At 39.4% G+C, this 23,839-nt stretch overlaps 1 protein-coding gene across 1 annotated transcript in view; it reads right to left on the bottom strand.

Annotated features, from left to right (window-relative positions):
* Positions 1–1,193: 1,193 nt before the first annotated feature.
* The window catches only part of LOC141788321 (chromodomain Y-like protein 2), a 44,226-nt gene continuing 21,580 nt past the window's right edge, over positions 1,194–23,839 (bottom strand). The window contains exons 3-7 of the mRNA XM_074667230.1: positions 16,877–17,094; positions 5,966–6,138; positions 5,659–5,869; positions 5,370–5,513; positions 1,194–3,937 (exon numbers count right to left, since the gene is read on the bottom strand). Coding sequence (XP_074523331.1) covers positions 3,779–3,937; positions 5,370–5,513; positions 5,659–5,869; positions 5,966–6,138; positions 16,877–17,094 — 905 coding nt within the window. The 3' untranslated portion in view covers positions 1,194–3,778. The remainder of the gene's footprint in view (positions 3,938–5,369; positions 5,514–5,658; positions 5,870–5,965; positions 6,139–16,876; positions 17,095–23,839) is intronic.

Below are 23,839 nucleotides of genomic sequence, written 5' to 3'. Positions count from 1 at the left end.
GAAACCAAAAGGTGGAGTACCTTTACTCCCTGTTTATTTTGCTTTGGTTAGTTATGTTAGTGGACATCACTCATACTTTCTCACAATGCACAAAATGAGAGGTATCTCACTTTGCAACAACAGGACATGAAGTCAGCAGCACTGACCACTGCTCATCTCCCCATCTCCCTCATAACTAAAAACTTAAAATACTGCAGCAGAAAATAACAGCTGCAAGAACATGAATTTCTAACTGAACCTGAACTCATTTAGACGGAGTGATGTGTAAATGCAGTATATATATATATATATATATATATATATATATATATATATATATATATATATATATATATATATATATATATATATATATATATATATATATATATATATATATATATATATATATATGTTTAAATAGTTGTTGTTACAGCAGCCCTGTCTTCTTAGTCCTTTTTTATGTAATTTTTTAGTCTGCTTCTCGTCATTAATGCATTTGGAGTGGATCATTACTTTGTATGGCTTATTTGTTGGTCATGGACACCAAACTTTTTGTGTCTTCAGTGATATTTTTACTACTTTTTCTCCTGTGTTTGTCTTGTGATCCTACATGTAACCTAGACACATTGTTTACATGTAAAATCAGCTTTTAGCTTTCTATAGCATGTCAGTGCTAACTGGTGCAAGGCCTGATGTTTTCCACAAGGTGAGGAGAAGGAGGTGAGGACGACGTGCTGGTTCTCAGGTGTGAGCTAAGAAGTGAAGACATGGACCTGTCCTTCCATCCAGACATGGCTAACAGTGCTAACACCAGACACAGTTGCCACATCAAAGGAACTTCACCTGCTGAGAGCAGACAGGATCCAGGAGACAGAGACTGATCAGACTGCTGAAGAAGCTCAGTCCTGGACCCTGTGGAGGTGGAGGCTGGCTGAACTGGACAATGATGGACAAGCTGTCATCATCTATTTTCTTATGGACCTTTTTGTACTTTCTATACACTTTCTTAATTTTGTTTTCTTGATTGCTGCTGTGACTCCTCCTGAATTTCCCCTTGGGGATAATACGTATTTTCTATTCTATTCAATTCTATTCTATTCTATTCTATTCTATTCTATTCTATTCTATTCTATCTGACATTTGGTTGACCAGCATTGCTGAAAAAAACAGTGAAATGTGTAACACAAAACACAGAGTGGAAGTACTGTTTGTTTATTAAAGCAGCTTTCTCTACCCATCATAATGTATGGATCCACATCTGACTGATATTTAACTGTAAGGCACCCGAAGGTGTGCTTGGAGAAAGTGTGGGGAACACATCAATAAAAGAATACACACCAAAAGGATGAAAGATGATACTGTTTCTCTGAAAGACCTTGTCTTCAATGGTATTTATAATAAATAATAGAACAAATGTGGAATTTAACACAATTTTGTTTCTTTGAAGCCCTTTTAAGGACATGAATCCAGATCACATACCTGAAAGATTATTTAAAACATTTCTTCATAAGTCAAAAAAAGCTTTAGTCTCAGGGCCACACTTTAAAGGATGCATAAAATTTGACAAACTACAATAAATTAATGAATAAATACACAGATCATGTGGTTAATAATCAGTGGTCTGCATTTAGTGGTGCTGTACAGTATCCACATCACAAAGGTAGTTCCTGCAGATGGAGGATATTGCCATTAAAGTGAATGCAGGAAACTTTTTCATTCAAAATGAAGGGAGAATGCAGGTGCACTGCACAGGTTATAATTTTCCATCAGCCTAAAACAATCTGTGCCGTTGTCTTGCTTTATCTAAGTTGAAAGAAGCTTAATGGAACCATTAATCATCATCTGAAATCAAACTGCTGAGGCTAATTACGAGACGGATAACTTAAAATGGTTCAACAACCACACATCAAGCATCAAGCTTCACATGACTGAAGAGGAAAATTCTGAATTAGAATAAATTGATGATAGGTTCATACTTTGATCGCCCAGAAAACAAAAGCATCACACTTTTAGATTATCTGACATGCTCCGATAATTCACCACATAATCTTAATTTAATAATGTCAACCCGGAAATTAAATATTCAAGTGAAAAACTGTTTTATATCCTGGTGTTTGAGGAATGAGTTATATGTTCCTTTTTATCAGATTTTAATAGATGACTTTGATTATCTGATTTTAGGAGTCGGCTGCTTCTCGAGCAAAGGAACCCACATGGCACTCACAATTATCTCAAATAAATACAAAAATAAACTGCACAATTTCTAACAATACTTACATTATTGGTACAAAACATACCCCGCAATACAAGGTATCCAGACAGGCCACACATTTATATGTACAGTATATTACATGCAAGCTGTTACACCAAACAGTCTACTTTATCCATATATTATTCTGTACTGTACAACATGTGTACGACTGCAAAACGAACACACATCTTAAGAAACACTTCTCATCTCATAGGTTTCCTTTTTTTGTTGTTTTTTTGGTAAACCAAAATAGATGCCTGTATATAATCTACACATTGCAATAAAAATATGTCTTTAAATCTGAAATCATCACATGCAGTTAAGGACAAGGTCGACTCCAGCTACGTGACTGTTGCGTTTCACAATAAAGATCACTTTACAGTTTTTGTTGTCACAATCAACAAGTTAAAAAAAATGCATTTCACACACAATTATGTCTGCACTGATAACTGGAAGCCATTTCTTAAATATAAACCCTCACAGCATGGCTTGTATGAAGCTAATCCTTCCATGTGATCTGTGCTACTTCTCAGTCACTACACCACTAGATTCAAAACAGACACATCTTTATATGAAGGGCTGGCATGTGCATCAGACTTCCAGTGTTTACCATCTACATTTATTTGTCAGACAGAAACTAAGTGCATTCAGTTTGGATTTTTCTCAACTCAAGGAGGAAATATTGTTTGTATAAATATGAGTAAAACTTGTAATTGCATGTGAGACTAAGTTTAGACGGATGGATGTTGACAGTATGAGGATGATATTAAAAGTATTTATGCACCAGACGGGCTCATTAGTAGCCTTCAAATGCATTAATCTTCATTTCATGGACCAGAAGCAAGTTGACGGTGGTTATAATTATGACAGCAAAGTTACTGGAAAATAAGCCGTCTGCTCAGCCTGGTGGAGACTTTTACAGTAGGAAAACTGAATCAAATTTCTTCCAATTATCTAGAGGTTAAATGTATTTTCCTGGAATAAATATAATCACGTGGGTGTTTATGTGTAAGAGTCTTCGGGTTAGAGGAAGGAATGTGCATGTACAGAGCAGGAAACGGTGTCTCATGCAAACTTTGGCTTACACTTCAAACAATAAGCAACCAAAGAAAGTCCTGAAAAATGCATCTTATATACAGAAGGAACCTCTTCTTTACACTGCTAAATAAATATATATTAACATATTATTGTTAATTTATCATGTGCAATCAGACAAACAATGATTTCATAGATCTTGATGATTTCACTGACACATACAGAAGCACTCTGTACCTCCCTGAATAACAACTCTCAGTGACCATTAAAGCAATGCACACTTGGCCCTTTGCTCTTCGTCCCCTGGAGAGAAAATGATTGGACAGTGAAGGGTTCAACAAAAACTCAACAAAAGATGATTTGTTGGTCGAGGTTTAAGAGAACCCTCTCTGCTGATGGATGGATCAAAGACTGCAACACAATTTTCTCCTTCAGTTTAGGATCGTAGCACATTCATCCTGGACGTTCATCTGTGGATAATCTCTGACCCTCATTCTCTGAGCATGATGATTACTTCTCATACGTCTTGTTGTGTAGGTAGCTGAACAGTGCCTCTAGTCCTTTGGTTGAACACCAAAGCTGCTTCAACATCTGACACTCCTTCTCGTTGACTTCCTCCAGGACTGACATGATGATACTTCTCACCAGGCATTTGGATTCTTCCAAAACCTTCAAGGCACAAACAAATGGTAGAGATTTACTGGGACATGATGGATAAATCTTACAGTATGTTTACAACTCAAGAGACAAGCTACATAATCTCACCAGTTGAATTAGAGCGAAGTGTAATAAATCAGAAACCCTCCCAGACCAAAGAAAGCACACAGACTGCTAGGTCTGAGACCCGGTTTACAATAGAAGAACCAGAAAACTACATCCAGAGAACTGCACCATATCAGGTAAAGATGGCACATTTAATTATTCACCCCCTCAGACGTTGCTGGAGTTTCAGTGTAAAGTGTGACCCTGTTAACTGGTGACTCAGCGGTTAATCACTGATACTGTCGCTGAGAGTCACCAATGGGCATGGTTGCTATAAACTCAAAAACACCGGTTCCTCTGTGACAGTCAAAACTTGTTGTATGGTATCTTTTCTAAAAACTGACCACAGAACAACCATACATTTTGATACTGTGTTTAAAACGCTAACTCGTCTGAATAAATGGAGCTTAACACTACTTCTGCGGTCAAGATGCGTGCACATCTTTATGTTGACGCAGACTGATAATCTAGAAAGCTCGTCAGTCTCGTGAGCTGAGCTGTGCCTCTGGTTGGGCAAACTTATGGTCTTAATATCTTCAAAACTACTATTAAAAAGTCCCCCCATACAGTGTGTACTCTTAGTGAAATTAGAGATTCAGGAGACTTTTTGGATTTGACCATAGATTTAAAAAAAAAAAAAAAAAAAAAAGGATGTTATCTTGCTTAGCTGGGAGTGATGTTTCCACAAAAAGTGCTCCCCCTGGTGGCTGGCTGCAGTATAGGTTAAAAAAAAAAAAAACTTAATCTCCCCAGTCATTCCAGATGGGCTGTGGTCAAACCTTAAAAAATGAATCTGATTGTTGTGTTTGTAGATATTATTTGGCTACCTTGTAATCATGTCCTCTTTTCTCTGAAAAGTTTCATCTTCATTAGTAATAAGAGGTTAATACAAGGCTTTACGTCACGTTTAACGATGATTGACAGCTGCCGTTCTTGTGTATTTTTTTGCAGAAATATTATTTCTGTCACCTGGCTTCACTCAGAATCTCTCAGTCCCTCATATCCTCTATTACACAGACTCTGGCTGCAGTAGATTGAAAGGCTCTCTCTGCTAACTAATATGTTTATAACTTCTCCTCCAGATCAGTTAAAGTTGTAGCCCCAAAACACTCTGTGCTTCATAACTGCAGTCTGCTTTAGAGAACGAGCAGACTTCTTTATAACCTATGAGAAATATAGAGCTACAAAATCATACACTTTATTTAGAATTGCAGTGACATATTCCTACCATGAGGGGGTGCATTACACACATTACATTGCACATCCATCCATTCATTTACTATCTTTACCAGAACTTAGATAAGTTCCTGCCCTCAATGTTGTCTACATGAGAACCTACCACTGCGTTGCATGATGCCATTTCCTTCACACGCAGCATCACTTCCTGGTTGAATGTGGTTGGCCAGAAGACCTGTGACACTAGACCTCGACTACATGCTTCCTGTGCCGTAAGTTTCCTCCCACAGAACAGCATCTCATTGGCCTGTCAATCAGACAAAAAGAAGAGTAAGATTACCAACATGCTGCTATCAGTTATATCAAAACACTTAGAGTCAACAAGCAGACATAAGGTAATTGGAGGAATCAAATAAGGTCGAGTGAGATCAGTCTTGATATCTGGGACATACCAAAGCTACACCCAGGATCTGGGGGAAGGTGTACGAGGAGCATCCGGATGGTGTGAGGTGGAGGGCTGCACATGGAGTCTGGAACCAGGCTCTCTCGCTGGCCCACACCACGTCACACAGCGGCAGGATGGAGGCCCCTAAGCCCAGTGCAGGTCCGTTTATGGCCACCACAATGGGTTTCTTGAAGTGGATGAATGCTAACACAAAATCCCTGTAGGGGTCACAGAACAATTAGTCCCAACTCAGTCAGCTCTGAAGGCGAGTGATGAAAGATTCCCTGTTTTAAGTGGACAGATTTTTTCATTACCGAACAGCATCTGCGATGCGGCTGCTCTCTTTCCTGCGGTCAGTGGACAGACGCCCAATCAGGTACGATGGCTCCAGGCCGCTGCAGAAAACAGTCCCCACGGAGCTCAGCAACAATAATTTGCTGTCATCAGCAGCCGCATTACCAAGAGCTCGACACACTTCCTTCATAATCTGAAGAAAAAGAAGAGGAGGAGAAGATGTGTGTTAATTCCTCATCTGTCACCTGTGGACAGGCTGAAACACTGAGTGAATATTTTTCTACAGACAGGCACAAAATATGACTTACACTGAATGAAAGAAAACTGACAAACTTAGAAAAGTGCAAATCTTGTAGTGTAATATAGCAACATGCGTCCAAGATACACTCACCGGCCACTTTATTAGACACACCTGTCCAACTGCTCCTTAACACAAATTTCTAATCATCCAATCACATGGCAGCAACTCATTGTATTTAGGCATGTAGACATGGTCAAGACGATCTGCTGCAGTTCAAACCGAGCATCAGAATGGAGAAGAAAGGTGATTTAAGTGACTTTGAATGTGGTATGGTTGTTGGTGCCAGACGGGCTGGTCTGAGTATTTCAGAAACTGCTGATCTACTGGGATTTTAACCCACAACCACCTCTAGGGTTTACAGAGAATGGTCCCAAAAAGAGAAAATATCCAGTGAGCAGCAGTTCTGTGGGTCAAAATGTCTTGTTGATGCCAGAGGTCAGAGGAGAATGAACAGACTGGTTGGAGGTGATAGAAAGGCAACAGTAACTCAAATAACCACTGGTTACAACCGAGGTCTGCAGAAGAGCATCTCTGAACACACAACACGTCCAACCTTGAGGCAGATGGGCTACAGCAGCAGAAGACCACACCGGGTGACCCTCCTGTCAGCTAAGAACAGGAAACTGAGGCTACAATTCACACAGGCTCACCAAAACTGGACAATAGAAGATTGGAAAAACATTTCCTGGTCTGATGAGTCTGGATTTCTGCTCCACATTCAGATGGTAGGGTCAGAATTTGGCATCAACAACATGAAAGCATGGATCCATCCTGCCTTGTATCAACAGTTCAGGCTGCTGCTGCTGGTGTAATGGTGTGGGGGATATTTTCTTGGCTCACTTTGGGCCCCTTAGTACCAACTGAGCATGGTTTAAAGTCCACAGCCTACCTGAGTATTGTTGCTGACAATGTCCATCCCTTTATGAGCACAGTGTACCCATCTTCTGATGGCTACTTCCAGCAGGATAACGCTCCATGTCATAAAGCTGGAATCATCTCAGACTGGTTTCTTCAACATGACAATAAGCTCACTGTACTCAAATGTCCTCCACAGTCCCCGGATCTCAATCCAATAGAGCTCCTTTGGGATGTGGTGGAACGGTAGATTCTCATCATGGATGTTCAGCCGACAAATCTGCAGCAACTGTGTGAAGCTATCATGTTAATATGGACCAAACTCTGTGAGGAATGTTTCCAGAACCTTGTTGAATCTATGCCACCAAGGATTAAGGCAGTTCTGAAGGCAAAAGAGGGTCCAAACCGGTACTAGCAAGGTGTACTTAATAAAGTGGCCAGTTAGTGTATAATCCACTGAAATCTATTTCAGATTTCTATCTATCATCTGTTTATCTTTCTCTATCACAGCTCTTTTTCAGTTTTTTCATCACTAAAACTAAGCAGCCATGTACAATGTAGGAGCAGTATAGTTGTTCCTATTTTACACAGAAACTGAGGTACCATGACATAACTTAAATTGAAGAAATGAATAAAAAACCGTAAAATTAAAAAAAAGGCTTTGTGAAAGTAGTTATCCCATCATCTGACTATTTCTTAACTTCAGAATTCTTCATTTGCTGAAAAAACTACTCAATGTATCTACTAAATTTCAGATGTTTCAGGCTGTAGGTGCATGGTTTCACAGAAGCTTGAATCTGGTAATTTGATGGAAGCTGTGCCTAACAAGAGTCATCTCTTCGCTTGTGAGAATTAGTGATATTTTGAGGTTGGGGACTGTTGCTTGGCCAGATTTAACTGCTGAAATGATCACACAATGTCAAATACATAATACAAAAATGTACTTTAATCCCATATCGTTGCGTAAACCTTGTAACAATAACTTTACAAAAAGAACAACAGAGTATGAATATTGTGCTGACATGAAATGATCGTGGGTGGCCTCCTTCCTGAGCAGCCTCTCTGCCAGCTGTAAACAACTTGACTAAGAGCTGACAAAAGCTACTGATTCAGAGTCACACCATTGGACTGAAAATCATAGATGAAAATCATAAATCTAGATAGAAAAAGTGAAAAAATACAAAAATAAGGATATCCCTTGGCTATGACAAGTTTTAGGCCTCTCTTTTGTGCGGTGGATCAGGGTTTGAGCCTGTATCCGATAAGACGTCACCGAAAACCCCACACCCACATCAGTGTCTGCAGCCTATCTGCACACTTTAATGCTGCTTTTAATCAGATTATCACCCTTGACCCACATTAGCCATTCAACCTCAAAGAGAACTTAATTCTCTCTGTTTCCTCAAGCACATGATCTGTCCCCTGTTTTTACTGGCTCTCCCTCTGTCTCTCCTCCCTCTTTCTGCACGCGTCTGTGTGTGTGTGTGTGTGTGTGTGTGTGTGTGTGTGTGTGTGTGTGTGTGTGTGTGTGTGTGTGTGTGTGTGTGTGTGTGTGTGTGTGTGTGTGTGTGTGTGTGTGTGTGCGCGATGACAATGACGTTATTCGAGCAAGTTGAATTAAAATCCTGCTCAGAAACAAGAAGCAGAGACGGGCAGATGCTGGTTCCACTCTGTGAGACACGGAGGAGGAGAGGACAGCGGTCAAAGTGACATTCATGTGCAGTGAGCAGAAGCCTTAAGGACATCTGTAGACACACACAGGTGGTATCCACAACAAAGAGATGGGCAACACTAAGCATCAGCTCCCTCGAAATGAAAGCAGTGCCTGCAGGGTGTGTGGAAGTCAATCAATCATGTGTTTTTGAGCCTTTTTAGAATTCAGCAGGTCTGACAGGTTGTTTTCAGCACACTCCAGTTTCCACATGCTGTATGAAGCAAGATTTATTCATTATTTTATTTTTTATTTATTTTGCATTTTCCTGCAGGGCATTTTTATTATTTCTGAGAGCAGAAATAGCTTTTCTTTTTCAGGGGCTGCATTCAACAACCATCCTTCACCCACTCATTCACTACTCTCTGAAGAACAGATAAGTTTACTGAAGGGGGCACTGGGTCGGGATCATCCCTGACACAGAGAGAGTCACATTACATGTGTGAATATGAAAAATGAAAACACTCTGAATTTTGAGATACTCTAAACATTTACACCAATCTTTCTTTTTTGATAACCAAAGAGGCCTTTTCCAAAGATACTGGATTACTGGATAGTTAGACTGTATATAGAGTGAACAGCATGGCTACGCCATTTACCATTGTAAAGGCGGTTTTAAAGGAAAAAACCCCCATCACAGGTGCCGCTAGTGGCAGCCATTGTGCAGCCATTGTGCAGCCAGAGTTTGGGAAAATCTGAGTGGAACTGTGTGACAAAAACATAGTTTTTTTCTTTCGAAAGTCTGATCACTTCTTGACTCTACCTCCCGATTTATTTTTCAATCCCTGAAAATAATAAACAAGATCTGCAGCTGTCAATCATCATGAAACATGACGTAAAGCCTTGTTTTTAACCTCTTATAACTAATGACAGCCAAAGTTCTTAGAAAAAAGAGGACTTGTATACAAAGCAGCCAAATGATATCTTCAAATCACCACAACAATCGGACGTGAGAAACATTTCTACGAGGTGTATTAATTTTTTAAAGTTTGACCACAGCCCATCTGGAATGACTGGAGAGATGGATTTTTTGACCTATACTGCAGCCAGCCACCAGGGGGAGCAGTTTTTGTGGTGACCTCACTTCAAGCCAGCAATCCGCTGTTCAAATCAATACAAAATATTAAGACATGAAAGGAAAGAATACAATACAAAAAGATACGATATAACATGAGAGGATGCATGGGTTAGATGTGATAGATGATTCAATATGATATAATATAACAAAGTGCAACACTATCTAAAAACATACAACAAGTGTTTAGTATAAAGAAAGAAATAATAAATACGGTATCCATTTATACTGAAGTTTATGAAGTTGTGGTGTCAGGATCTTTTTGTGCATGCTGTTACTCTGTCCTGGCCTCTGGGACTCCTGATGAGCATTTTAACAGTTGATGTTTTAAAGAGAACCTTAATTTCTTTGATAAATGAAAAGTCAGCATATCCACGGTACAAACACACAAACTCATGTCCACTCTTTTTCAGTTTCCTGTGTGGGTGAGAGTGAGTGTGTGGCTCTAGGTTAAATGCCCTACCAGCCATTTGCTGCTCGATCGATGATTGTGATTGTTGAAGCACGAAAGCAACCACACCAATCACAACGACACAATCAGAAAGTGAACTCCTCAAGAGGGTCAGTTCCTCAGTCGAGCCAGTTTGGGTTGAGCTGAGCCTCTCATATTGATCGTGTGTGCTGTGGTTTGAACAGTGAAGTTTTAGAGCACAAGTATTGGTTTTTCCTTTCTATGCTTTGTAACAGAAGCTGGCACTAATAAAGTACCTGAAATCTGAACATTAATTTGAAAACATCTCTTGACTTGGTATTGTTTACAGCAACTACAAGAGTTGGATAATTTTTTATTTGTATTTTGTTTGACTTCAGAGTCAAGAAAGTTGAGTTGTAGGTTTTATTTTGCCAAGGAAGTGATTGAAGTGATCTGAGCCCCATGCTCTGGTTTCCACTCCAGAGTCATGTCTGTTTTTAACTGGGTGTCTCCAAAGGGTCCAAATTCTGGGGCCACCCAGTAATTGTTTTCAGCCTTTTCCTTTTTATACAGAGATGTTTCTAGATTCTCTGTTCCTGTAACGAAAATCTTATTTTAATGCTTCTCAAATGTATGCAGTGAGACTCACCTCTGAAACTGTTAAACTCTGCACTTGAATCTAACAGAGTAAGTCAGCTTTTCTTGATAGGTGTTTTTTCTCAGCATAACAGAACTTTTTCAGTGTTTTATTGCCCCCAACTTTATTTTAAATACCAAAAACAAATCTATAATTTCCACATGTTTTTCATTAAACAATTACGTGTTATTGCTTCAATAGTGTCTTTGTACTTTTGTCAATAAATTGAAGGGTGTAAATGTTTTGTAAACCATCAAAATCTATATTTTTTTAAATGATGGTTGAATTTCTTTTCTCAATTTTTTTTCTTTTTAAAGAGGGATTATTATGCTTGCCCATGTTTAAACACAGCAAACAGGTGAAAAGATTGAGGACATATTTTTATTTATTTGCCTTTTTGGCCCACTAAGTTCTTAATCTGGTGACATAGCAATATACTTTTGTTTATTTTTCCTAAACTGTTGATTCTTTTAGTGACAATACATTCATATCACTTTTTATACTTTATAAATGTAGCATCTGGTCAGTTTAATTATGTTCAAATATATTGTTTCTTTGTGTATATCATTAAGCAAACAAAAGTCATCAACAAAAATAACAACACGTTTGGTCTTGCGAACTGTACTATTATGCATTCCCATCCTTTTTTTTTCTGATTCATCGATTAATTGTAAATATAATTGTCAGAGAAATCGATTACTAAAATAATCGTTAGCTGCAGCTCTACACTTACTACACCTTGGAGGGGCAGGCCTCAGACACCAAGGTCTGCCCTGACAGGTTTCTAGAGGGCTGCCAATAAGAGGGAAGAGAGCTTTAAAAAGACAGCAGTTAAAATGCAGAGTTTAAGACAGAGGCTGATATAAAAGAATTTCCTAAAAACACTAGTTTGAGAAAAAAAAAAAAAATTGGGGGGGAAATCATATAAACCACTCCGGCAGTACCAAAGGGGCAGTTGAAAGCTTTAAAGAAAAGTATAATAACTCCTCTTTAAGCATGCTGAATTAGTAGGTCTAGTTTTACTGTCCTCTTTGTTATCATTGATTTAAGCAGGACCCCAAAGCACCACAAAGCATCATTCCTTTGGTTATGCTTAATGCTTCTTTAAGAACTACTTAGCATTTTATGCAAATTACTACTGACAAATCCATATGACCAACAAAAGCAAAAGAGACCATCAGTATTAAGATGGATTATTTTCATACAGTTGCTATAAAGCCCATTTCCCTAGCCACCAGGTGACTTTCAGAAAACAGAATTCCTTTAGAAGAGCTTGAAGATCAATCTGTTTTTGTAACTAAATACCTTCTTCACCCAAGAGCCAGGTTTAAAGTTTACTCCAGTGAACTGGACTGGAACATGCCTTCATAGAAAGTACTTACACACAGTGTGCCACGGCTCCAGATGCTTATTGACAGCAGTAAAAATGTTTAAATCATATGCTAGATCTAAAAATATTCAGATACCTTAGATTGTAATGTAATGGAATGGTGGATTTATTTACTATTTTACTCAGTCATGCTGTTAAAAAAAAAAAAACGCACAGTCATTTAAAGACTGCCAACAGAAAGCCACCGTGTAAAAGAAAAGAGGTGACAAGCAGAGCAGCAGTTCACTGCTCAGGGACTTCCTCACTTAAATCAGGCTCCGAGGGTTCAGATGAAAAATGTGCCGGGATATTTTAGGAGATTTTTAGCCATTCAGCGAACACATGGGCTGATTCTCCTGCTCCCGTACTGTAGCTTCAAAGACTCAAAGGCAGAAAAGGAGCTATCAGAGCTGTTTGATAAGCCCACAGCTTACGGGCTTACTGTCACACATGAAAGTACACACACACACACACACATGTGCACACACAGTTAAGGCCACTTCAGTGTGTATGAAGTGCAAGCTGCTGTGCACACGGGTGCTGTATCAAAGCCAGAACCACCCTCTGCGGAAGATCTGAGACACAACCCGCAATCCCTCAATCTGAGGAGAGGAAAATCCTGTTTGCTTGAATTCATGAGCCAGAGGTGGCTGACAGTGATACGGGACGTCATCTGAAGTTTAACTCACTCTCAGAGGAATAAAGGTCCACGGAAGCCGAGAGGAAAACAAAGTGAAAGCTCTTCATTTATTCAAAAACTGTCGACTCACGGCAAATTATCTAACAATAAAGTCAAAACAGAATGTGATGTGGCCTCTGGTTTATTTGTGCTAGGTCAACATCATTTGTGGAGAGCAAATTTACCATAAATGCATGATTACCTTAAAGTTTTCTCATCTTTTCTAAATTAATCTAAAGCATTTAGGAATAAGCCCTGGCTAGCTTGATTTTCAAATAGATTAAATATGAATTAATGCACTGGAAGCATTGTATTCCATAAATTACACCTTTATAAAATGGAAAGCTACAAAATGTAACAACAGATGAGACAAAAAGAAACAGACTGACAGACATTCAAAAGTGGAGCTGTGGAGAGCTTATGCTGAACTGCAAAGGCTGGCTGCTGAATTCACCCAGGGGGACTTTGAGCAGAGCAGCTTGTTGCTGATTGGAGTGTGAACATGAGCGACCAATCACGCAGGCGGTCAAATCTACAAGTGGATCATCACAATGCAAGAGGCTCCAGCATCAGAGCAGAGAGCCGGTGAACCGCAGAGCTACACACTCTCATACCCTGACAGTACAGATATAAAAACAGATGGTACAGTTATTGAATCCTTCAGAGGAATCTGTCCAAAGATACAGTTCATCTGTTTGTTTGGTGACATTATTATAAAAGGCTCACATGGCTGACTCAAGCTTGGACCAGTTCTTAGTAATGCTGCAGTAAGCTCGAACTACCTGGAGACTTAACACACCAAGCTTCTTCCCCTCTCTTTTCTACATCTGTCTGCAAGTCACTAACTTGAAATCCTCATGTCTCATTAAAGTTACTGACTAGAGATCTTTCTGGAATTCATGAGATCCCTTGTCTCAAAGGTTCCTCTGTATCTTTGCAGCAGAAGTCTTGCTGCTGTGGCTATTTGTACTAGTCTTATCTTTATTATCAATCTGAGCCTAATGTAAGTCTGAAACCAACTAAACTCCAGCTGCAATCATTGGTGTTCTTACTTCTGTCTCTAAAATAATCATTATTATTTCCTGGCTTTCTTATTGATCTACCGGCTCTGAAAGATGCTTTATTCTGATTGGTTAAAACCCCTTGACAAGCCTATGATCACAATAATTAACACAAGCAATGTCAAAGGCAATCAGAGAGTTCTGGCACATTTTGTTTCTGCTTGTTGACACCATGAACCAAAGGTTAAAGAAAATCTGTTCGTTCATGATGGCGTCATACTAGTAAACAATGAGACTATGATGATGGTTTTGATTAGCATACTAATTTGGCAAGCTAAACAACTTCAATTTTTTTAGACTGGATCCTGTCCAGCAATCCTAGCATGAGCAGAGGAGCAGGTGAGAGAAACTTAAGGTTACCTGTCACTAAGAAGAAACTCAAACCATGAGTGGTGAACATAGCAGCAGCGTTAAAGGTAGGAATGTCCCAACCAGGGTTTTTTGCCCCCGAGTCTGAGGCTCTGTTTACTCGGAGACTCCCGCAAAGATTCTTCCTTTGCGTTTCCAAAAGCCACCCGCGTTTACATGGGGACGGCGTGAAAACGATCCGCATTCATACGACTCCAGTAGGACAAGGACTGAAACGCTCCACTCTGTGTTTACACGAAGCTGGATGGAGGAGCGGATTCAGATCTTTCCACTCTGGGGAGCATTTTCGAAAGTTTGCGTTTTCACTGAAAACGCAACGTGGTCTCATGTAAACGGAAGGCCAAAACACAACGAAATGTTTGCGGAATCAACCGTTTTTGGCGTCATGTAAACGGGGCCTGAGTCAAGTCATTTCATTTTGACTATCTGCCGATACTGTGCCCTGATCCGTTTCTTTGACTACGATACATTACGCTCTCAGCTTAAAGCCCCTGCCATGTTCTGCTCAGCTTCACTGTGTCACCACAACAGAGTGATGTCATGCCCTGTATTGATTCTTTGTGGAGTTGAGACAGTCTGACTCTGTACCACCACATAATGATAGTAAAACAGATAGTAAAACAAAGCAGTTTATGGTCCCTGATAAAGGTGTAAAGCCCTATTCTGATCAGGTCTGGAACCATGTGAGCAGCCCCAATTCCCCTTTTTCCAATCATGTAATCGGATCGGGACATCACTAGGTTAAAGTTGTACCTTGTTTACCCTAAGTTAGCTAAACAACAGCAGGCAGATAAGAACCAATTGGAGCCAAGGGATGCCACCTGTCGTACAACCACTGGGACTGATTTTTAAAACCTAATTAATTCAAATCAATGCAATAATATTTTCATCAGTATTTTTCACAGGGTGTTAAGTTACAGCTAGGTCATAGAGGGGATACTATATCGTTAGTTGGTAGTTATGGATAATAAAACTCGTCTAGGGTGAACAAGAGGTCTTGTGGTTCTATGTACCTACTATACAGTATCCCTTACCAGTTTGAGTGCTAATGTCAGACCGTTAACATTAAGACCAGTCTGTTGCCAGTATCTTACTGTAACTGCTCTGTTCATGTTTTTAACATCATTATTTGCTTTACAGTCATAAGTCTATATGAGCTTAATGTTGCTGTCGTCATCCTCTGTCTGTATCCACCTCTTTCTCTCCACATCTCCCTCTATCCCCCTCCCACACTCAACAGATGGTCAGATCTCAGCAGGTGGTTGTTCCACATGAGTCTGGTTCTGCTCAAGGTTTCTGCCCATTAGGAAGTTCTTTTTACTACTCTAACTTGTTACATTTTGCAGAGTGCTACAGTGTCCCATATTCTTTTAGAAAATTTGACAAAGACTGTAATCCAGACCTGCTCTTTTCTTGAGATGACACTTATCATGAATTGCCGCCTTTTCAATACAGGTTGGAGGAGGACTGAAAATCTGTTTTTCTGCTGTCAGAAATTGATTATATGGGGGATTTGATTGGCATCACATTAGCATATGATTGACAAATTGCTGAGGAGATTGTGGGAAAACATCTTGAAAAGCCACTGAGCACAGCTTGACATAGATTATGCACCTTTAAACGCCTGCAGAGAGACTCAGCTTGAATATCATTGAGCAACCTGAAGTGTTTGCCCTAAAAATAGACAGATTCTATTTCAATGTGTTCAACGTAATGGCAAATAAGAGTTTCATTTATCATCACTGGGCTCTCTGTTTGAAACAAATAACCTGACGGTAACTTCATTGCAAAAACAGAAAAGTTGCTCCGTCATAGAAACTGTGACAGAAATGTCAGACTAAACACTTCTTGGAAGTTTTCCTCGGGTTCTCCGGCTCTCCTGAAGTATAAATATGTAATGCTCTCTCTGAACTTGCTGCATATTTTCCTCTCTAGTTCAGCTGACATTTTGCTGCAATAACAACAGATGGCATAACGCTGGATTATAAGTGCCTCTAATTAATCTACTTGTTGAAACCTTGTCTGGCAGGAGGCAGTTATAAGGAAACAATACGTCAGTTCTAAAGACAGAGCCTAAAGAGCTGTTTCCTAACCTTTTACGCCTGAGTATACAAGGTCTGTTCAGCAATGCCCTGTAGAAGATTAATGAAGCCGAAGCTAAACATAGCCAAACCTGCGAGTTGTCAAATAAAACCACAGTTTGTGAAAGCCGTGTCCTGAAAAGCTCCCCTGCAGCAGTTGTAGAGTTAGTGCATAGCTTCAGGGCATTTCTACAGCATTTACTGAAAAAGTGTTGCTTTTTTATTCAGCCTCATACAGAGCTCTACTTCAGCTGGGATACAGAGCAGCATCAATGAATCAGGATTTAGGTTATCAATACATATCAGAAAACAAAAGAACAGATAAGTGAAACACACCGACTAAACAGTTAATGTAAATGTGAGCAAACTCCAGTATTTTACCTCCGGTGTCAGAGCGTTGTTGTCCGTGGTTTGGCTTGAGAGCAGGACGTGTGTGAAGCCTTCCTCCTTCCTGACCACGATGTCTCGGAATCGACAGTTGCTCTCGTTCTGTCGCACGTTGTACCTGAGCCGCTTGTCGAACACGTATCCTTTCTCCTCGCCCAATTTCCTCTTCACTGAGCTGTGAAGATGCATGTTTCCATTTGGCAGAGGGGAGCCTGACACAGAGGGGTGGACAAAACAGTCAGTTTGATATTAGACACCTGCCATTCAAACTGTTAATTCAGAAGACCTCCATAAAGATGAACACTGTTTAAAATAAGACTTATAACACTTATTTAACTGCTCTTCTAGGGATATAACATGATGCTAGTAATATCAGTTTACATGACCCTCAGAATTAGACGAGTTTGTTTAAGGATTGTAACAGATCCTTCCAATAAACATTGAGGGATTAAGTATCAGGTCAAGTTTGACTTCGTTAGGCTGGGTTACTTTGCACATTCCCAATTTTAGAGAAACTGGGATGCTTTGCAAATTGTTGAAAAACAGAAGAAGTTGGTTTGCAATATTTCACTGAAATAAGTTTAAAAAAGATCACATTTTATTGGTTTATAAAAAATATATATGCTCAGATTAAATTCTAGAGCAGAGGCACACTTCAAATAGTTGAGACACCGACAATGAAACCCTTAATGTTAAAAAAAAACCCCTGATAAATCAAGGATAATACGATTAAATTACATTGATATTAAATGAGTCCATCAAGGACTGCAAGAGGTCCACCACTCTGTGAGAGACTATGAGATCTTATAGTTCAACAGTCTCAAAATAACTAAAGGAAGTAAGTTAACTTGATTTAAAAAGGGCTTTTCACAGACAAAAGTCAGAGAAAACAGGCAGCAATGGGAAATAATGTAAGAGTGGGAGGGGAAAAAAAGCCAGAAATACTGTTTCCCCCTGAGTGCTAAGGTGTTTAACAGAAGTTCAAAGTTGGGGAATTTTTTGTTTTCTAGAGTAATTCAGAGAAGCTAGTAAAATCTCTTTACAAAAGGGACAAGGCAAAGAAACAACACAGTATGTCTGTAAAAGAAAGGTGGGTTTGCAGATTGAAAAACAATCAAAGCCAGTTTATTTCTTTGAATACTAGTCCCCGGACCATCAAACTCAAGACTCTAACAAGTCCTATGGAAGTGGGGTCATAAGAAGTAGCTGGATAGATATGGTAATATGCACACAATAAGCAGCACGTACATAGTGAGACAAAGTGATGACACTGATCAAGACTAAAAGGGAAAACCATTATGAGAAACAAAACATTAATAAAGCAACAGTCAAAAGAAGGTGAAAGAAGCCAGATTAAAAAAAAATCACTCTGAAATCAAGACAAAAAGAAGGTAAATGTGATAAAGGTAGGGTTGAAGAGGCCATCTTTATAAAAGTGGAGGTTCTGGAGGCTGTGATAGATAACTTGTAATTCTTCAGACAGACTTGTGAAAGGGGACCTATAAATAAAGCTTGATTGGCGTAGAAAAACATATTATTTGCATGTCTGATGAGGGAAGGGGAGAGTCTGCCTGGAGTGTAATGTCTCATTGATTGTAGGATCAGGCATACAGCTGCTCCTTACAGATCCAGGGCACAGTCGGTACTTCAAGACTAAAGTAAAATCACTGTACATTAAATCTTATCTCATTTCCTGACATCTGTATGTCTGAAGACAACACTTAAATTAGGAGATAGATAGATAGATAGATAGATAGATAGATAGATAGATAGATAGATAGATAGATAGATAGATAGATAGATAGATAGATAGATAGATAGATAGATAGATAGATAGATAGATAGATAGATAGATAGATAGATAGATAGATAGATGGATAGATGGATGGATGGATGGATGCTCAAAAAATACCAGGGGCTAAGAGAAAAGCTAGAGAAGATGTGCGGTGTGAGGGGAACAGTGGTGCCTGTTGTGAATGGGATTGTAACACCCAAGCTGGGTGGATGCCCCAGCAGATATAGGAAACAACATATGAGATCTCAGTCCATAAGTGCACACTCCTAGAAAAAGCTAAGACCCTGCTAAGAACCGTCAGACTGAGCTTGATGGAGACACCATACCTCCAAGGGTGAGGGTTTATACACTGCCTAGCCAAAAAAAAGAAGGCACCAAAAAAAAGGTCACACGCTCTGATATTTCGTGGACCGCCTTTAGCTTTGCTTATGGCACACATTTGCATTTGCTTGTTTCGATAAGCTTCTGCAATGTCACAAGATGTATTTCCATCCAGTGTTACATTAATTTTTCACCAAGATCTGCATTGATGATGGTAGATTCTGACTGCTGTGCAAAGCCTTCTCCAGCGCATCACAAAGATTCTCTATGGGGTTAAGGTCTGGACTCTGTTGTGGCCAATCCATGTGAAAATGATGTCTTGTGCTCCCTGAACCACTCTTTCACAATTTGAGCCCAATGAATCCTGGCATTGTCATCTTGGAATATGGCCGTGCCATCAGGGAAGAAAAAATCTGTTGATGGAATAACCTGGTCATTCAGTATATTCAGGTAGTCAGCTGACCTCATTTTTTGAGCACCGACTGTTGCTGAACCTAGACCTGACCAACTGCAGCAACCCCAGATCATAGCACTGCCCCCACAGGCTTGGACGGTGGGCACAAGGCATGATGGGTGATCACTTCATCTGCCTCTCTTCTTACCCTGATGGCCCATCACTCTAGAACAGGATCAATATGGACTCATCAGACCACATGACCTTCTTCCGTTGCTACATAGTCCAGTCTTAATGCTTCCTAGCAAACTGAAGCCTTTTTTTTTTCCAGTTAGCCTCACTGATTGCTGACTGACAGCGGTCAGACTCTACCATCTTGGTGAAAAATTAATACAAAAGTGGATGGAAATGAGCAAAACAACAAAACAATGCCACAAGGAATGTGTGCGGTAATCAGAGGTAAATGCGGTATATATATATATATATATATATATAAATATATATATATATATATATATATATATATATATATATATATATATATATATATATATATATGTGTATATATATATATATATATATATATATATATATATATATATATATATATATATATATATATATATATATATATATATATATATATATATATATATATATATATATATATATATATACCCACACACACCAGTGTGTTCACTGTATGGCATTCCTTAGTTACTGAGCATAAAACATTTTATTTTGTGTATGAATAAAGGTCATAATCATTGCCACTGTGTCTTTGGTCATTATTGCATGACAATTTACTATGGCATTGACTATTTAGGAGATTATATCCCCACATTAAAACTGACCTTAATCTATCACAGTGGTCTATAAAGAGCTACTCTCATCTTAACACCAGTGTGTTACTAAACAAAAGGTGTCTGAACCAGCTGAGTCACAGTCTCAGTTTTATCAGTTGAATTGATGAAAGACAAAAGAGCCATTACTGAAGTATTGCATTAGTCCCCTATCCAACATCTAGTGATGAAGTACAAGGACACAAAAACACAAATAAACTGTTCATCACTTAGATACAAGCGCACAAACTTTCTCCAACAGGAAGTGGTGTGATGCTTCACACTCAGTTCGGACAAAGTTAACTTTGGGTCCAAACACAAACTTCCCAATCCAGGATAACAACCAGAATTTTTGGAAAAAGAGGCTTTTCACTGTCAGCTTTAAAGTGTTTAGAGAAACCCAAAGGACTTAAGTTGTGATTCAGTCAGTGCTTTAAAAGTTTGAAAACATCAAGACAGTCACCAACAGAATCAGCTACAGGAAGTAAACAAAGGAATAGAATTGTTTGTAATGTTCTGGGGTACTATAAAAACACATTTAGGTAACAGTAATTGAGGCTGATAAAGATAAAAATGCATCAGAGTTTTCTCTAAGACCCAAGAGTTTCACAAATCAAATTACACCTGATACATTTGGGGAAGTTCTGCTGTCAGAGTCTTCTGGAGTCAGCGAATCAAAATCTGATTAACGCTGATTTCCAAATTTAGCGTCTGATCCAATCGGGCTCTGCAGAAGAAGACCAAACACAGACATCAGCCTGAATAGATTGGTTTCTGCGAGCAGTGCTTGTAGGATGAGAGGCTGAGGCTTTTATCTCACTGACACCGTTTCAGTTTTTGGGACAGGAGGCGATGTCAATTCAATTAGTCAGCTGAATTTGACAGACATGCTTCTGTATCATTCACTGTTGAACAATTAGCCTCCAACCTCCTGTCTCTGCGCCAAACATAATGAGAAGCTTTCATGCTGCTGCTGGATTTAATTTGTTCATACGCCAAACAAAGATACATTTGAGGCAGGAATAATGACTTATCACTCATGAGTCATTCTTTTCTACAGTGAAAAAGACCATGAAAGGAATGATAAATGAATGAAGGTTAATCAAACGGGCATTGAGATGCTCCTGAAACATTCCTGTAGCTGTTATACAAGCACTAATTTTCTAATGTTTCTGTACTCAATACAGTCTTTTTGTGATGAATCAATGAATCATTTAACTTGGATTTTACCTTTCTTGCTTTCAGTCAGCAGTAACAGCAGCAATAAAGAAATATTAATCAGGGATGACTGGTGCCTGTCTAAAAACTCATATCTTCCCCCAAAATCATGACACTGTGCTAAATGCTGATAAGAAATGCTATAGATGGTTTGCAAATTGTTTATCAACTGTGAAATTTTATGGTTTTATGAAGAAGTAAGCTCAGTTTGAATTTAACACCAGCAACATCTCTGAAACTAGTGAAGACACTTAAAACTATACACAAGCATTCCAGAGGGGCTCAGTCGCTCCGCTGGAAAGACAGAAAATGGTTCACCACTCTGTGAGAGACTGCGTGAGCAAAGAGTTGAACACTTTCAGAATAATTTTTATCAATGTAAAAATCCAAAGGATTAGAGAATTTCGTTATCTATAGTATAAAGTATTATCAGAGGATCAGGGAATCTGGAGGAAGGCTCAAAATCAAGACTTTGAATATCTGTGATTTCCAGGCCCTCAGGAAGCACAGCATCGGAAAAACAGTCATGACTGAAATGAAAATCAACGCATCAGCTCAAAATCATATCCTCAAACCCCTGTCTACGACACAGTGTGTTGCCTTATCCACAAATGCTAGTAACTTCTCTGTGCCAGAGCCCACCAAGGCAGGCTGAGACAAAATGAAAAACTGCCTCATGGTCTAAGAAAATCATGGATGCCGCATCTTCTACCCAAAAGAAGAGAGGGACCAACTGAAGCTATCAGTTCACAGTATAAAAGCTGGCATCCATAATGCTATGTGAATGCATAAAGTCCATGGCATGAGTCCAGCTTATACATTTGGGTGGAAGCGGTACATGACCCACAAGACCTCATATAAGAGGCCAGACTGCTCAACAGCATGGCTCTGTAGGAGAAGAGTCCTGGGGTGCTCCAAAGTTCCATCCTTCCTTCCTCCACTTGCGTCGTTCACTTGCGTCTTAGTCCCTCCCACCAGAGATGCATAGAAGAGACGCAAAGAAATGAAGAGAGGAGAGAGGATGGAGGAGATTCGTTTTTAGAGCAATGGGACATCCTCTCCTTCGGAGCGTCACATGAAGCGACGTGTTTCAGTGATGACGGCATCAGCTGATCACCTCTGGATCATCTCTCAGTCAGCTCTAACAGCTGTTTGTGTGTCTGCACATGTACGCTGTAATAACTCTGATCAAACCGAAACAGTAACAGAGATTTGTCTGTTCCTTTAACCAGTTAAACACACACGTTACCATGAAGAAAACCTGCTCTCTGTTTATTCTGTGTGCTGTTTAGAAGCTCATATGGATCACTTTTCCGGTAAAATGCATAATTTTGAGATTATTTATGAATTATTTAGCCTTTATCTAGAGCCCATCTGATCATGAACTCTGTGAAGCTTATTAATATATCCCAGTTTATTGTGTCACAGGAAGATATTATCTATCAGCCAGTTTTCTGTATTAATCCTCTGTTATATTAATTTGATGATGGTTGTGTTCAGTGTTTTGTGCTTTGAAATAACAGCTAACACTTTATTACCAGATTTATGATCAGTGTCCGAACGATCCTCTGTGCCTGTTTTCAGCTCGTCTTTTCTTTACTTAAACTCTGTTGTGTTTGTGAAGTTTCATGTAAAGTCTTGGCCGCTGCAGCGTCCAATCAGAGAGTGATATTCCATATGGGGGCGTGTCGTTCAGTGAAAAGACTTCCGCAAAGCCAGCTCTCGTGTCTCCTCGATCATAGCTCCTCCGATCAGTCCCCTCCATCCTCTCTCCTATCTCCTCTGAGCACAATTATTGCTTTGGGACAGTCTTCAAAATGGTGACTGGGAAAGTACTTCTGATGTCTTGGAGGAGATAGGACGGAGGAAGCACAAAGTTAATGCACCCCTGGTGCTAAACTGGCCTGCCTGCAGTTCCGACTTGGCCCCTCAGGTAATCACTTTGCACTTCATGAAAAAAACAACAAGAAAGGAGCGTCTACACTGCGCCAGCTAGTATCCTGCCAGGCAAGGATGGGACATGTCCTTTAAAACCAAGAAACTGGTCTCTTCAGTTTTCAAACATTCAGTGTCGTAATGCAACACAACAGTAATCACGTCTCCTCACCAACATCTTTGAAATGTGCCGCTGGCTGCATACGTAAAATTAGCATATCTTTCATGATATATTTCCAGTTTCATCATTTGACAAGGCATCTTTACATTATAATCAGTTAAATATGGAGCTTAAATTATATATAAAACAATCAAAATGGAAATCTGAATTGCATACAGTGTTATATAATCTGTATTGGAGAGCTGCTTAGCCCTTTCTGGCACGGAGGCATGATAAACACTTGTCTCTTTTATTTTGGATCACTTACTAGGCATCCACCACTCTATATACC

The sequence above is a fragment of the Halichoeres trimaculatus genome, unplaced genomic scaffold (assembly GCF_033239565.1).
Source record: "Halichoeres trimaculatus isolate MK-OKI-2021-1 unplaced genomic scaffold, fHalTri1.1 fHalTri1_scaffold_3, whole genome shotgun sequence".
Classification (NCBI taxonomy): domain Eukaryota; kingdom Metazoa; phylum Chordata; class Actinopteri; order Labriformes; family Labridae; genus Halichoeres; species Halichoeres trimaculatus.
Note: the sequence above shows the minus strand (reverse complement) of the source record. Positions and strands in the feature narration are given on the sequence as shown.